Source organism: Amblyomma americanum, chromosome 10 (assembly GCF_052857255.1).
Source record: "Amblyomma americanum isolate KBUSLIRL-KWMA chromosome 10, ASM5285725v1, whole genome shotgun sequence".
In the NCBI taxonomy this organism is placed as follows: domain Eukaryota; kingdom Metazoa; phylum Arthropoda; class Arachnida; order Ixodida; family Ixodidae; genus Amblyomma; species Amblyomma americanum.
In genome coordinates, this window is record NC_135506.1 from 61,459,490 (window position 1) to 61,474,777 (window position 15,288).

Consider the following 15,288-nt stretch of genomic DNA (forward strand, 5'->3'; position numbering starts at 1 on the left):
AGACCAAGGCTTTTGCTTCATGGGTGGATCAACGTGGAGCACCCTTCCAACATGCATTCGTAGAGGCGTTATGGCAAAATAGTACCCTTTAGTGAGGGTGCAACCATTACATCCTCTAAAGTATCATTAAGTACGCCCTTCCTTACGGGTGCTTATCTCTGCATCCTTTTTTAGCACCGAACAATTGGAAAAGGGTGTCCGTCTGGGGACAGCTGATTTACACCCTAAAAGGTGAGAAATTGTTAAGTGTGCAGGCAAGCAACACCGGCTGATTCTACTTTAAGAAGGGCAATGACTGGAAAAGAATGAGAGTTTGTATTAAAAAAAAAAGACGGAACTTGAAAAATTTTATCTTTAGTCAGATTTGGTCTACGGAGGGCTGAGAGACCTTGGGTGATCAGCTTAGAAGCAAGTTAGAGTTGCTGCCCATTCTGAGAAATATGCACCCTGAATATCATAAGAAAAGAAGCAAGGCAATAGCGAACGCCATCAGGAGAACGTGGGGCCCGATGGAAGAGGAAATTTATGTGAACGCGGCAGGACCCACCGGCGGGATATCAGCGATAGCATGCACGGATGCGCAAGGAAAATTAATTATTCGGGCATCAATTCGATGCCTGAGAAAAGCCGAGGCTGAGGAAGCGGCGATAGCTTTGGCGATGGTTTCCCGGAAGGCCTCGTTTGTAATTACGGGCTCCCACACTGGTAAAAATATAAACAGAATACTCAGAAATCGCGACGACACAGACTTTAAATCCACAGTCATATGGACTCCAGGACACTCTGGGTATATTGGAAACGAAGGCGCTCACGCCGCCGCCCCTGCGCTATGACCTCTGGTCTTCCAACAATCGCAGGAACATAACTATTCTGAACCACTGTTAAGCTACAGGGATTTACTCCAACATTACAGATTAACGAAGGGCGTATACGCCGAACCACAAAAAATCTAAACAGGGAGAAAAGGGGTCAATTTAAGGAAATTGCAATCGAATGCTTATATAAGTCTTGTCAAATTCACGTATATGTTTCCAAATTCCTATGATCCATGCTGCGCCTTCTGCGGTGAAATGGGTGACATACCATATGGTACGGGCATGCAAGAAAAACCTAGCTATACCAAGAATCAATAACCCAGCAAATGAAGACTGAAAGGTGGCGCTGTCCAGCTCAGATTCGGAGGACCAGCTTTCGCGGGTGAACCTGGCAAAAGCGGCGGCCAAAGCCAATGGGCTCCTAGAATGACGGCCCACCCAAACATTCCATCAATTAAACGTTTCACTCTCTCTCTCTTTCTCTGTAGTCGGTGTGTCGTCTTCATTCTCACAGTCGCCAGTGTCTGTCAAACAAAGATAACTTATTTCTTTGAAGATTATGAAGGCCCATGGAAACAAAAATGAGAGGTTCAAAGTTAAAAGACAGGAATGCGGGCAGAGTGTGTGAGGGATCAAACGCGTGTTAATAAAAGCAGTCGAAATCAAGATGACATGGCCTTGGGCAGGGCATGTAATGCGAAGGCAGGATAACAGATGGTACTTAAGGGTGACGGAGTGAGTTGCAAGAGAAGGCAAGCGTAGCAGGGGGCGGCAGAAAGATAGGTGCGCGGATGAGATTGAGTTTTGTAGGGTTACGATGGCCGCAGCTGGCACAGGAAGGCGTTAATTGCAGAGACTTGGGAAAGGCCTGTGTCCTGCAGTGGGTGTAGTCTGGCTGATGATGATGATGATGAATGAAGGCCTCACGAAGAGCACGGACATGAATAACAGCTTGATCTCAATAGCGAATAATTTGAATACTCTCCACCACTAAATCCCCTTTTGGTGGTGAACAGTTAGAACAACAAAGCGAAACTTGCTGACCGGGATGTTCACAGTAACCTTGTTTTATATATTTATTGTGGCGCGTATTTAAAGTGTCTGAATGAGTAGTAGACGTTAATCCACTAATGTTCCTTAAGGCGTACAGAAACATAGCACTGAACGTGTATAAATGTCACAGAAGAAAGATTTACATATGGTTGCAATACTTCCAAACCTTTTTTGTACGCTCATCGAGGCAATCAATAGCCGCATGACGTACATGTGCCAAAAAGAAAAAAGACTAAGACCACCCAAGGTAATATCAGCTATGAGGCATTGCTGAATAAAGATTCCGCAATGATCCTGGCGCAGAAGTCTCACGAGAAAAGTCATATTGAAGTAGAGGAAATTTACACATCGCCACAACAATATAAAAGGAGGCATTGGGCGCAACACACATTTTGCGCAGAATGTAACATCACCAAGGCTTTCAAAACGAGCACACTAAGCGGCACAGCACTCAAGACGCCATCATGATATAGTTTCTTGTACTATGCGAAACATGTAGATGGAATTTACACAGCCAGTATCATGAGTTCTAACTGCAGACACTACTTGAGAACGAAGGAAAATTAGACATACATGCAACACAAAATCAGCAGTCCTCAATGTTTATCTTGTTTCTTGAAAAATTATTACAAAAAGCAAACCCAAAACTGTGAATCGCAACGAAAAAGCAGAGTCCGACTTTCGCAAGGAACCGTCTGCAGAAAATGAAGTAGCTTAGTCCTGGCCATTGCTTTCTACAACCACTGTCGTTCGCTAACATCACCATTGAGCGCTCTATGAACTTTGTTTAGCTTGGCAAGGAGCAAGTACGGAGCGGCATTTTCGGGGGCCGACACTTGAACGCCGCGCGAAAGTCTTCCGAGATCGACGCAATATACTGCGCCTCCTTGGCAAGAGCTGGCTTCCCAGCATCGTTGCCGGGACAGTAGTGGTGGTAGACGAACAGGAGGTAGAACAGCTGGCACCGCGAAGTCTCCCACAGGGGAACTGCCCGGAAACTGCGCAGCCAGTGGCCATCCCTGGCCAGTTCCATCGTTGTTTCTATGCTCAAAAGGGGCAGCGAGAAGTGCTTATGGCGGCGAGTCATCAGGACCCCCAGCCCTTTTTGGCACGACTTGTAGCTTTCTAGCAACTGGAGAGTTGCCCTGCTCCACTTTGGTCCGGAATAGAAGATCTGTTTCCAAACGACGTCGGCGAGCTGCACTCCAATCGCGGCCAAAACGACAAGACGCTCACTGCCATTTCCGAAGTGCAAGGCGCTGTAGGCGTTCATTGATATTACCACGCTGTCGTTGAACGCAGCAATTTTGTCGATAACGACGGCTTTGGACATTTTCGACGTGACACCGGGTGGTGGCCGGTACGTCGAAGCTGACCAACCGAACGCAAAAAGATTTAGGAGGTTTCGGACGTAGTCTCTGCCCAAGGGAGGTGTCCGCTTGTTCAACGGGTATATGTCAGTGGGCAGCAAGATTCGAAGGCTGTTCAGGTAGCTTGAAAGCCTCGGCCGGTCCTCGGTCGGAAAGATGCTCTTAGCTCGCCTCCATATAGCTGTCAAGATCTCTGCGAAAATGTTGTGTAGTGTAGCGTCATGCTCAGGGCCGTTGTTGTTTTCTTCAATAGCGCTGCCTATTCCCATGAGTGAGTACTCATTAAGTACTACGAGGCAGAAAGCGAAATATTTGTGGGTGTATGTCCACAGGCTTCTCTTGAGTTGTTCGAGAAGGAAATCTGAGACAGCCTTGAAGATAAAGAAGACAATTGTATCTGGCTGCCGTGTGTCATTCAGAAGTATGGAGAAGGTCTTTGAAAGCAACTGTATGTTGGGGTGGCAAAGCTTATCTGGAACTTTGGCATCGCTGACGTTGAGAATTATGCGGCGCCAGTCATCGACGGTGAGAGGCTTGACGAGCTGAGCTACAAGCGAGAAGTTAGAGACCATATGGTTGGGATCGTGCGGCACATCTAGTTCCTTTTCCAGGCTCTCCATGGCCTCTAGGCTGACGTTGAGGTTCATTCGTATGTTGATGGTCTTCAGGCAGTCTCGGCGCACTTGTTCGTAACGGGCAGCGATAGCGTCTTCTATGAGCGGTCTCGTCTTCCGCATAATAACAGCGAAGAGCCCTGGCTTACGAAACATTTCTAAGTCAGCAATAAATACGCTTCGGGGCCACCCTCCACGGCCATAGAGAGTCATGACCGGAACCGGCTGTATGTTGAACTTTACGGTCATGCGAAGAAGGAAGACCAGGATCTTGTGCTTGGTTTTCAGCTCGCCAATTGTCGGCCGTAGGACGTCTAAGTACGCATCTGCAGTCGGGCTTCCCTGGTTGTGTGCGTTTGCCGTGGCGACAAGGCAGGACTGGAACAAGGTGTACACCGCATTTCCGATAATGGTATTGGGTGCAGTGTAGAAATTTTTCAGAGAAAAGTAATTGAAGTCCTTGAAAGCCAAAGGCTCGGGCCTCTCCGCGTATCGGCCGCATACGTGGTGGTAGACTGAGCGGCACGGGCTGATGGAAGAGTTGACGTGGTGGTAAAGCTCCTCGGCCTCACGCGCGCAGCATGGCTTCGGTGCGTGTACCACGGTGTGTTTTGGCTTCCACTCACGGTTATAAGCAGCCCACAGAAAGAGCACGAGGACTGCGACCAGTACCAATGCTACCAGCTGGATGGCGAGCGCTTTCGGTGAACCGAACACAGACTTGCCTTGGGCACGTGGGATAGTAGAAGGAGTGGGCTGAGCTGATGGGCTTCCAGCTGGAGAAGGTGTCGTGGTGGGCGACAGTTGTGAAGTCTGTGATGATGCGCTTCTAGCTGGAGAAGGCTGTCTCATGGTGGGCGACAGTTGCGGCGACTCCATCTCTCAGGATGTTGGTCTTCTTCTGCTTCCGTCTGGAGCGCTCGTGCCATCAGACGTGAGCATCGCGTGGAAAGCGAGGCTCTTTAAGAGGATGTTGATGATAGAATACTGCAGTAGTCGCAGGGTGGAGAGGCATTTTCGGGGAGACTACATATATTCAGTTACATACTTAATGGCGGTACTTTGTGAGGTGGTTTTGCAGTTTTTAAAATATTTCTCAGAATTGGTCTGCACAAAGACTTAAAAGAAGAAGATATATACTGGGTACCAACAACAACATCAAAACAACCAATCTTTCCTGCTGATTAGCCCTTTTACTCCCCTTGATATTTTTTCCGATCGCTTGCGTAGCATTGAGTCCGTATACGATTTTGGAAGACGAAAACAATTTGAAGCTCTACGAAAGCTTTAGGCTTCACAAGTTTCGTCATGACCATCCAACTCGACCAGACAGCCAGCACAGCCTTATGCCGGTGGACCCGTATATATCGCTCTCCTCTGTCTGCGCATGGGTGCGATTGTGACTCAGGTCGGAGCAGTGGCCAGGCCCATGCACTGTTCATCTTTTCTTCAGCCGCAACAACAACTAGAAGAGGTTCTGAATTGTTTTCGAGCACTCCATGTATTAAAAATGTAAATTGTGAAGCTTATCTGGAATTGAGAAGCATTGATACATCGCGCCCATGCTCGTGACGCCCTTATTGAAGCGACGTACCACCCACCAGGGTGGCACCTTTCTAAAAATGAATCCGCGGCGCACTCTGCTTTGGAACTAGCCACCGCTATTATAAGATGCCCCATCCTGTTAGCGGTACTTTATATGGAGTAACATTTTAAATAGAATAGAATAGTTTTGTGTCCTTGTTTTGCCATTATCGTCCTGAAAAGTGCCCTTCTGGGAACGTTTATATTTTTTGACTAATACTTGGGCTTTTATTTCCGCGGCAAAGTTCCAAATGCAAAGCAAGGTTTTTGCGCTTCTTACAACAGAAAGGTTTAGTTATAATTGCCGCAACATTGAACTGGTTCCCGAAACATATATTTCCGCTCTGTAAAGATCCAAACTAGGGATTTGGTGAAATCGCAAAACATACATTTGTCTCCTCATGTGATCTACAATTTGTTTCGAAGTAAACTATTACGTTTCTTGCAAAATAAAAGTTCACTAGTTTGTGCCGACACAGTTGTTGATCACATATAAATACTGCCGGGAATCTTTGCAGTGTTTGTTCATTCTTCAAATCTGCCACCGCGCCGCTTTATCGCTTTGCTTGCGACGCAAGACGCGACCAGATTTATCTCGATTGATCGCATCCTGGCAGCGCTGATTCTACGTTGTTCGGTAATGTTCTAGTAACTTTGCACGCTTTATCTCGAAAGTTCGCTATCAGCTTTAAATTGAGCATTGCCGACAGAGGCGGGGACTCTGTTTGACGACCGCCGAGCATGCTTGTTGCTACGCCGCCGCCGAGTGATTCAGTCCATTGTGGGCGCAAGTCAGCCGAAATAAAGAGCTTTGTTTAGACATAATTTTCGTAGCTTTAATTCTCTCTGGGCTGCAATGTGCGGAATCAGTGGATGCCACAGGGGTCCTTTGCATGCACTGGCATGGCGGTCCACATTTCTAAGAGCGACGGAATAAGTTGTAGGGTATGAGGGATGAAACATCAGCGTTTATGTACTGTCAGCAGCAAAAGTTTGCGGGATGTGCAGTGCGCGGCAGAGCTACGCAAAACTGCATTGCTGCGCCATCTATCGCAACCGCGCCCGATGTCGAGGCTCGCAGAACTGACGTGCCAGTCACTCTTTGCGCATGCTTGTCCTTTCTTCGATATCAGGCATGTCTTATCGCTTGCTTCCTCGGAATCCGCTTTTGACTTTTGACTCACCTTATAGCCGCAGGATCGCTGTGCGACTATCGCAGCGCGCCTGCTTCGGCTGCTGCGATGGTGGACGGAGCGCCGGAGCTTTTTTTTAGGCGGCGTGCTACGTTCTGTGAATAAATGCTGTCTCCCAAGAAGCGTTGCCGGAATGGCAAGCGGTATTCTCCGACTGATAACACGAGGATCGATACGCTGTCATTGCGGCCCATAATTCCTGCTTGTCGTTCATTGCTACGGAAGCCACAGTTGATGCAGGTGCTTATTTTCCGACGATGCCGCCTCGAGTTCCGGAGGACCAAAGGAGATACATTGCAGGCCTCTTTGTGGAAGGCGTGCCCCAGAAAGAGATATGCCGCCTGACAGGCAGGTCAAAATCGGCAGTAACACGAGTGGTGAAAGCGTTCCGAGAGGACGGAGGTAGAATTACTGACGCCCCCCGCAGTGGACGACCTAGGGTCACTGAAGAAGAAGACGGAATGATTATTGCCGCTGCCGTGGTTGATCCCTTCTTGAGCGCCAAGGAAATCAAGAAAGAGCTCGGCATTCATGTGTCATGCGACACAGTTAGAAGGCGCCTTAAAGAAGCAGGATTGCAAAATTGTACCTTAGCACAAAAGCCATATTTAACAGAGAACCAACGGCGGCAACGGCTGGAATTTGCTAGGGCTTACGAGCACTAGGGTGCTGAAGAATGGAGCCAAGTCATCTTTACGGATGAATCCACGTTCTGCACCAGGTGGGACCAGCGGCAGCGTGTTTGGCGGCCACTCAACTGCAGGTATGGCTGAGTGTTTACGTCTTTAACAAAAAGTAGATCGTTTTACTGGGCTAGTTGATCCATTCTGCATAAGTAAAACAGCTCAAATGAAGTTCCTGAAGACGAAACGAAGGTGGGACAGGAAAGAGCGCTCTTTCCTGTCCCACCTTCGTTTCGCCTTCGGGAAACTCCATTTGCGCTGTTTTTTTGTGTTAAAATAAAGTGTTTGAAATTAGATACGAATCCGTACTGCAAAACTAAAAAGGGGAATCCGCATTTTGTATTTGGCGAGCAGCTTACTGTAAAATTAAGTGTTCAGTTAATATTCGCTGCCTTTGTTTCATCAGTCATCATAGAACAATTTAGGTACTCATCTGGCAGCAATTTCGTCACACAGAGTTTCGTTAGTTGGACATATATTTTTCATAAAAGCGCCCATTTCTCAAGAAGGCAAACAGTCGTTTCAGTTTAGAATATTATAGGTTTCCTTTTCTTGCGCCTATCGTATTAAGAAAGCTTATTCTCTTTGACGACAAAAAGTTGCACTCGCCGCCGGTATCGCGTAGTCTATAATGAAATTGTTTTTTCGTTCCTGTTAGGTACCGACCGGAGTACACGCAATGTGTGCTATCGAGTGGCCGGTGCAGCGTTTCCATCTGGGGAGCCGTCAGCAAAGATGGACTTGGCCCTTTAGTCCGCATCGATGGCACGTTTAATGCTTCATCGTATTGCGACAACATTAAGAAGACCGTTGTGCCGTACGCCCTGGACGGCCCCTTTCCTGACAGCTTTTACTGGCTGCAGCACGTCCGCAGCCCAGTGCATACTGCGCGTCTTGCGGGAGCTACACTTGACTCGTGCGGCGTGCTGAGACTGCCATGGCCACCAAGCGGCGCTGACCTCAATCCAATTGAGAATTTGTGGGGTCTAATGAAAAGGCGCCTCGCTGCCCAAAGACGTCGAGGCACTTTGGAGAGCAATTCAGGAGGCATGGGACGCACTGAGCGCAGAAACAAACTGTAAGGGCCCTGTACGCGTCCATGCCGCGCAGAATCGCCGAAGTCACCACCTCAGAAGGCTAATATACCGGTCACTAACTGATAACTGCCCTGAAGTTGACTTCATGCTCTTTTCTTTGCCTGATTTTTAGTTTGTTTTTTTAACAAAGCACCTCAATCTAAATATATATCTTTCACCACCATCGATTCCGTGCTTCTTTTTCACGTTTGTAATTGTATCGGTGTTGCGTCACGCTAAAAATCAAACACGTGCACGTAATATATAATATTTCACATCGGGCGCTACCGTGGAGGTTTGGAGGCGTATACATTCTACAGTTGAGCATGATGCCATTATGCATTGCGGTAGCAGCAATATTTTGGCGGAGCAGAAGCCGGGAACACATGCATGCTGCGCGCAATGAGAGAAAATGGCTAAATAAAAATATGGCTCAGATCACTGCTGACGACTTCCATGGACATTCTTATAACTGAAGCGAAACTAGGAAATCTCACGTCAGGCAGGTAGCCAGAAATTGTTTTTCAAGAAGAGGTCAAGGTAATTTTTGTGCCAAGTAAGTGTGGGGCAGCTGTTGCGGGGCACATGGCTATCAGGAATACTGGGAATAGAGAGACAGAAGCGGGGTTTCGGGGCCATTAGGGGCGGAGCTACACCTCTCTTATACGTTCATTGCAAACATCTCAGTTCGTGTTCGGTTTCGTTCTGTGTTGACCACAACGTGCACTCGTTGTATATGTCCAAACACGCACTTTAGCTTAGTTGAAAGGCTCTAATTAAATTTCACGCTCAAATGGCACTCTTCTTGGGAGACAGAATTTATTCAGACAACGTAGCACGCCGCCAAAAAAGATGCTCGGGCGCTCCGTCCACCATCGCAGCAGCCGAAGCAGGCGGGCGGCGATTGTCGCACAGCGATCCAGCGGCTATAAGGTGAGTCAAAACCAGATCCCGGGGAAGCAATCGATAAGACGTGCCTGATATGGAAGAAAGGACAAGCATGCACAAAGAGTGACTGGCACGTCAGTTCCGCGAGCCTCGACATCGGACGCGGTTGCAATAGATGGCGCTGCAAAGCAGTTTTGCGGCGCTCTGCCACGCACTGGACATCCCGCAAACTTTTGCTGCTGACAGTACGTTTGCGCAGAGGACGAAATCCGTTAACGAACAGTCGTGTCACCAGCCGGGTTATACACAAAGTAGTAATAGTAAGTGGTTTTATTAAAATAATAATAAAAAGGAAGAAAAAGATTTTTGCTAGCCCCGGCATCTGCCTTCGATACTGAAGCACCAGAGCTGGGGCAGGGGAAATGAAGGATAGCAGGCAGAATGGAGAAATGAAATGAAAGAGGCGAGGGGACAGGAAGAGAGAATAGGGGGAGAGGTAATACACACAAACTATTTACACAATTAGAAATGTGTCCAGGTTGTGCGCGTGATTAGTTCGTGCTGGAGGAGTAAAAACGCACGCGCACAGCACTGTGTTGGCTACAACTGGAATGGGGCGTCCAGTTGTTAATCGTCCAAGGTAGAACTCGCGGAGCGTTCGGTCACTGCGTGTAACTACCTCACGGAGAACAGACGGGACGTCAAGCCCGTGTGTTCGAGGAATGCACAGAGGCTCACCAAGGTTCGCTCACGGGTGCGCGCACTGCCCTGCGGCCACAATAGCGTTCTGAGGGAGTCTGGTAGTATGCCCTGCGCCTTATAGGCCGCAAGCATATTGCGACGGGAATTGAAATTTTTTTTGGGGGGGAAAGGAAACGGCACAGAATCTGTCTCCCATCTCGGCGGACGCCCGAACAGCGCCGTAATGGAAGGGATAAAGAAGGGAGTGAAAGAAGAAAAAAAAAAAAGAAAGAGGTGCCGTAGTGGAGGGCTCCGGAATAATTTCGAACATCTGGAGATCTTTAACGTGCACTGACATCGCACAGCACACGGGCGATGTCAGTGCACGTTAATGATCCGCAGGTGGTCGGCGCCGTTCCTTATACACAAAGGCAAATTTCTTTTTCTGACTGGTACAAAAATATATGGACTAATAATTTCACGTGTCAAAAGTAAACTGTGGGTTGTGAGGCACGTGGTCTTTATGTTCTGAGTATTTCTTCGGCCACCCGGGGTTATTTAACGTGCGCCGTATGACTGTTTCTGGTCTTTTTATCTATGGGAATGCGGCTGCCCACTCGGGATTCGATCACGTGAGCTGGGTCTCTACACACAAGTACGCTTGAAAAACACTTTAATGAGCGCAGCACTGGCGCGATTAAGGTGTTTTCCTGATTGAAAGACCAAATCGCATTCGATTTGAATAACTGCTTTTTGCAGAGGTAACAGTTCTTCGAAGTAATCGTTGTTCTTTCCCACAAAGTCAGCTGCAATCAATTAAACGGAAGGGTTTTCGGTTTGGTTTGGTTTGGTTTATGAGGGCTTAACGCCCCAAAGCGACTCAGGCTATAAGGGACGACCTACTGAAGGGCTCCGGAAATTTCGACCACCTGGGGCTCTTTAACGTACACTGACATCGCACAGTGGACGGGCCTCCAGAATTTGTCTCTATCGAAATTCGACCGCCGCTGCTGGGATCGAACACGTGTCTTTCGGGCCAGCAGCCGAGCGCCATAACCACTGAGCCACCGCGGCGGCCCCGGAAATGGTTTTCGCTGGACCACCACTAACTTTGCTGTTACCATATTCAGAGCAGTAAATTACTGCGCTACTTTTGAAAACCTTAACTTAATGATTTTAACATAGTCTGTGCGAGAGTTTTTGTGGTTAGTATAAGACCTCTGAGGCCAGCCTGTATTGGCGTACTGAGTGTCTCGCCGCTCTGAGAAAATTGCAGAAAAAATCTAAATCTGTAGCTCGTTCACGCTCAAATTTCACACAGAGGTGTAATTTGGCGGTAAGCTTTCATTGTACTCGTTGCCTGAATAGGTGAGAATTAATTGAAAGTCCGCTTAGTATGGGGCGATGCAGGACCAAAACAAAAAAAAGTTTCGCAGAAGCGATGCTAGCAGCGCCATCTCTCGCCAACGAAATGATGACTAGCACTTTCGTTTCGCGTCTTGCGTTCCGCTGGCTTTTGTTATTATACCGCCGACAAAAGCTGTCGCTGCCTGCACAGCTGGTGCGACGAAATCACCTTGATGGTCACCGCATTCTTTGTCGCCTCATTCCGCATTGTCGAGTTGTTGACAGTCCAGATGAAAATGAACCAAAGTACCTTGAAGCTTCTGTTCTCCCTTGCGAAAGCGAGGCTAATCGGTAGCTGCAGGCTGCTGATTACAGCAAAAGCCCATTACTGTTGCAGGCAGTTTCCGATAGCGCGTTTTCCGCGTTTTATCCGACGTCGTACACAAGAGTGAGTCCAAACAACCGAAAGCAAGGCTGCGGGCTTATGCCGTCATTGTCTCGGTAATCCTGTACGGATCGATGCAAGCGTTCGAGGGCGCACCGTCTCCTAAGCACAGCCGAGCGTTGTCATAATAGTCCTTCCCTCTATCCTGTATCGAAAGCTGTCCGCTATTTGCGAACGTGGACTTCTGACCGCGACACTCGCGCGCTCCGCCTTGTTTGCAAAAAGAGAGACGAGATTTACTCAACGAAAGCCGGATACCCTTTCAGAAAGGCAAGAGCGGCGGCACTTTAGGGAGATATCTTGGGTCGACACGCCTGGCGCGTCTCTGCATGGAGATATAATCGTCGCGATTCTGTGCACACAGCGGCGAGAGCTTTCGGTGTGGCTCACATAACGCGCAAAACTACGCTACCGCACATCACAGAGCTCCCAGTATTGCTGTTGTGAAGCTACTTGTGTTTTAGTGTTCTTAACGTAATAGCATTTTCTGCATGTATTACGGACGGACGGACGGACGGACGGACGGATGGATGGATGGATGGATGGATGGATGGATGGATGGATGGATGGATGGATGGATGGATGGATGGATGGACGGAAGGATGGATGGATGGATGGATGGATGGATGGATGGATGGATGGATGGATGGATGGATGGATGGATGGATGGATGGATGGATGGATAAGGCTGAATCCTTTAAATCGGGCGGTGGTTCCAGCCACCTAGCCATGACTTGTGAAATTTTACTCTTGTCTTGACTTTAGCCAGCAATCAGATAACCGGCGCTTGGTTACTTCTACCCACTTAAAATCTACTTTTTCTTCACTGTCCTTAAACCCCAATGCTTTGAATAAATCAGCCCCGCTGCTTTCCACTGTAGGGTGAAGCCCTTTACAGAAAAGTATCAAGTGTTCAGCCGTTTCCTCCTCCTCTCCGCAAGCAACGTACAACGTGTCTATCTCGTGGTGCCTGACTCTATACGTCTTAGTCCGCAAAACTCCCGTCCTGGCCTCCAACAACAAAGAGCTTCCCCTACAATTATCATAGATATTTTCTTGGCAATTCCTTAATTAAAAATTCTGTATGTTCCCAGTGCCGATTTCGTCAGCATCCCTGTTTACCACAGTGCTCTCTCTCTGTTTCTTTAACCTTTTTCTTAACCGATTATTGCTGATTTGCCCCCCTACTGCTGTCCAGATATTTGCTTGTCAATTTTCTAGTTCGCTTTCTCCATTTCGTGTCAACATTCCTTATGTACAGGTATCTGAAAACTTTCCTAATCTACTTTTTTCCCCCATTTTTCTCAATCTCTCCTCAAATGCTATCTTACTGCTAGGTTGTCTGCTCTCCAAAGACGCCCATCCCATATCACCCTGTACCACCTGATTTGATGTATTGCCATGTGCTCCCAAAGCTAGCCCCCCTACGCCGCGTTGTTTGATTTCTAACCTTGCTTGAACATCTGATCTCATGCACAGGACCGCATTGCCGAAAGTCAGTAGTATTTAAAATACAGCACCATTTATGGGAGACTAAAGAAACTGCCCAGAACCTATTCTGCCCTGTAGACGCATTTGGAAAGCAGTAAATTTTGTTGCACTGGCGGCGCTAGCATTCGTTAAATCTCCGCAATATGACCCGGAATGCGACCGAATCCCGAACGACAGTTCCTGGGCCTTGCGCGCGCGATTGACCTTGGCGCTCATGCATAGCGGCGGCTAGCGGCGCGAGATGCACAACTATTTTAGTGTGCAGGAAAAGAAGATAATTAAAGGAGAAATAAAAGAGGGAGCTGTAATCACTCGTCGCCGGGGCACGCACGCGCGCGCACAGACAGAAGCGGCGATGGCGAAACCGGCTCCTCGCGCTCGGTTAAGTGGTCACGTGACCGCGGTCAGCGTCGTCTGCACAGCACTCGCACATCGGGATTCCGCGTTGTGCGTAACCGGAAGGCGGCTTCTACAAGTTCGTCTGCGCAAAGGGGCAAGGTGAGCGTTGTTCGATCACACTGGGTTGCTGGGTTCGATCACTTATAGGACATCTGGTTTGCAGATTTATTTTAACCTTTTCAGGAACTGCGTATACCAATACGCAGCATTTTATTTTTTTTTGTTTGTAGGAGGAGGACGGGAGGGAGTGTGCTGAAGTTGGCAGAAATTTATTTGTTCCACATGAATTGAGCACTGTTCATATATAAAGCGGGGTGCTTTTATCAGTTCGCTATAGCGAACGCAATAAATAATACTGACAATGCGAAACGCGCCCTATGCGAGAGCTGTTTGTTAATGGCGGTCGCCAATGCGGCAGACGACGCTGATTTATAAATAATTCTGATGAAATCAGGAAAGTATATCCTCCCAGCTTGGTGTCCAAAAAGCAAGACAGTCGTATGCTATCTGTGCATCAAATTGCAGCACGAATAAGCGAGCGGTTTAACCGAGAGAAGCCTTTTGCGGTGCGCGTTAAGCGTTGCAACAGTCTATGTATCTCGAAACAGAGGACTGCGCAGCACGTCTTTCGACGTACTCGTGTAGACAAATTTTGCTACTTGTAATACTTTTTATTCCTGCTTTTCCAGCGTTGCGTTATTTTCGAAAAACAAAATATGAGATCCGCTGAGTCCTCGAGTGCCCGTGTCTGACAAATCCGAGTGTTTCGATCTCACTATTTTCGAAAATTTTGAACTTTTGTAGGAAATTTTACGCACACCTGTAAATGCAAAACCTTCAGTGTTGTGCGTTGCACTCGCAATTAAACAGTTTCCTTGATGGCGGTGTGTACTAATGTTAGGAAGATAACTGATGATAAAAAATGAGCGGTATTTTAAAGTTTTGCTGCAGTATCGCTCGGGACGTTATTGTAGCTTTGTAAATAAATGTTGACAACAGGCGTTTATGGTAAATAAAATAATAATGTACAAGTCGCTTAAACGATGCCAGAAGGGGTAATGCGGAAAAAATTGATACCTGAGGAAATTACGGCTAAGATATTTGGATTACACGGCGTTTCAATTTCTTGCTTCGGCAGATTCGAAAGCCAAGCTCACTGCCAGTAGACAGCGCTTCAGTGCTGGCTATACTGACTGAACTGACTGAACTTCTTGTTTCAGTTCTTGATTCCAGAAAAGCTGTGTGTGGAGGGTAATTTGGAAGCGCGGCATGATGCGCATGCGGGTATGACACTCTGAAGGAAAACAGGGAAAAAAAAAACAGTACATGCAGGCACAAAATCTTTTCGCTTCCCGCAGAGACTGCAAGAAAAACTGAAATTTTCTCTTGGACATGTAGGCGTGAATGTACCTCGGCCCGGTTAATTCGGTCTATACCAATCCGCGATTCTTGGTGCAATGAAATGTGCGATGTCGTACGCGGGAGACAGCTCTAGCAACGTTTGCCTCGTTGTAACGGATGGATAACGTGGAAAGATTTCGTTGGCAATTATCGATACTCTGATTCCTGTGAACTTTCCGCAATCAATCTCGAAGTCACAGATTGTGTAAAAAAAAAAAAACTGGAATATTGCGTGATATGAGCAAATT

General features: G+C 47.6%; 1 protein-coding gene across 3 annotated transcripts in view; it reads left to right on the plus strand.

Annotated features, from left to right (window-relative positions):
- The window catches only part of LOC144107334 (regucalcin-like), a 63,432-nt gene that overhangs the window by 18,834 nt on the left and 29,310 nt on the right, over positions 1 to 15,288 (plus strand). Inside the window, exon 1 of one of the 3 annotated variants that reach the window (XM_077640326.1) lies at positions 13,567 to 13,738. The exons of 1 other annotated variant lie outside the window; for it this stretch is intronic. In XM_077640326.1, coding sequence (XP_077496452.1) covers positions 13,596 to 13,738 — 143 coding nt within the window. In that variant the 5' untranslated portion in view covers positions 13,567 to 13,595. Of the gene's footprint in view, positions 1 to 13,566; positions 13,739 to 15,288 lie in introns of those variants that run through there. One more of the 3 variants, XM_077640327.1, reaches the window with a different exon arrangement.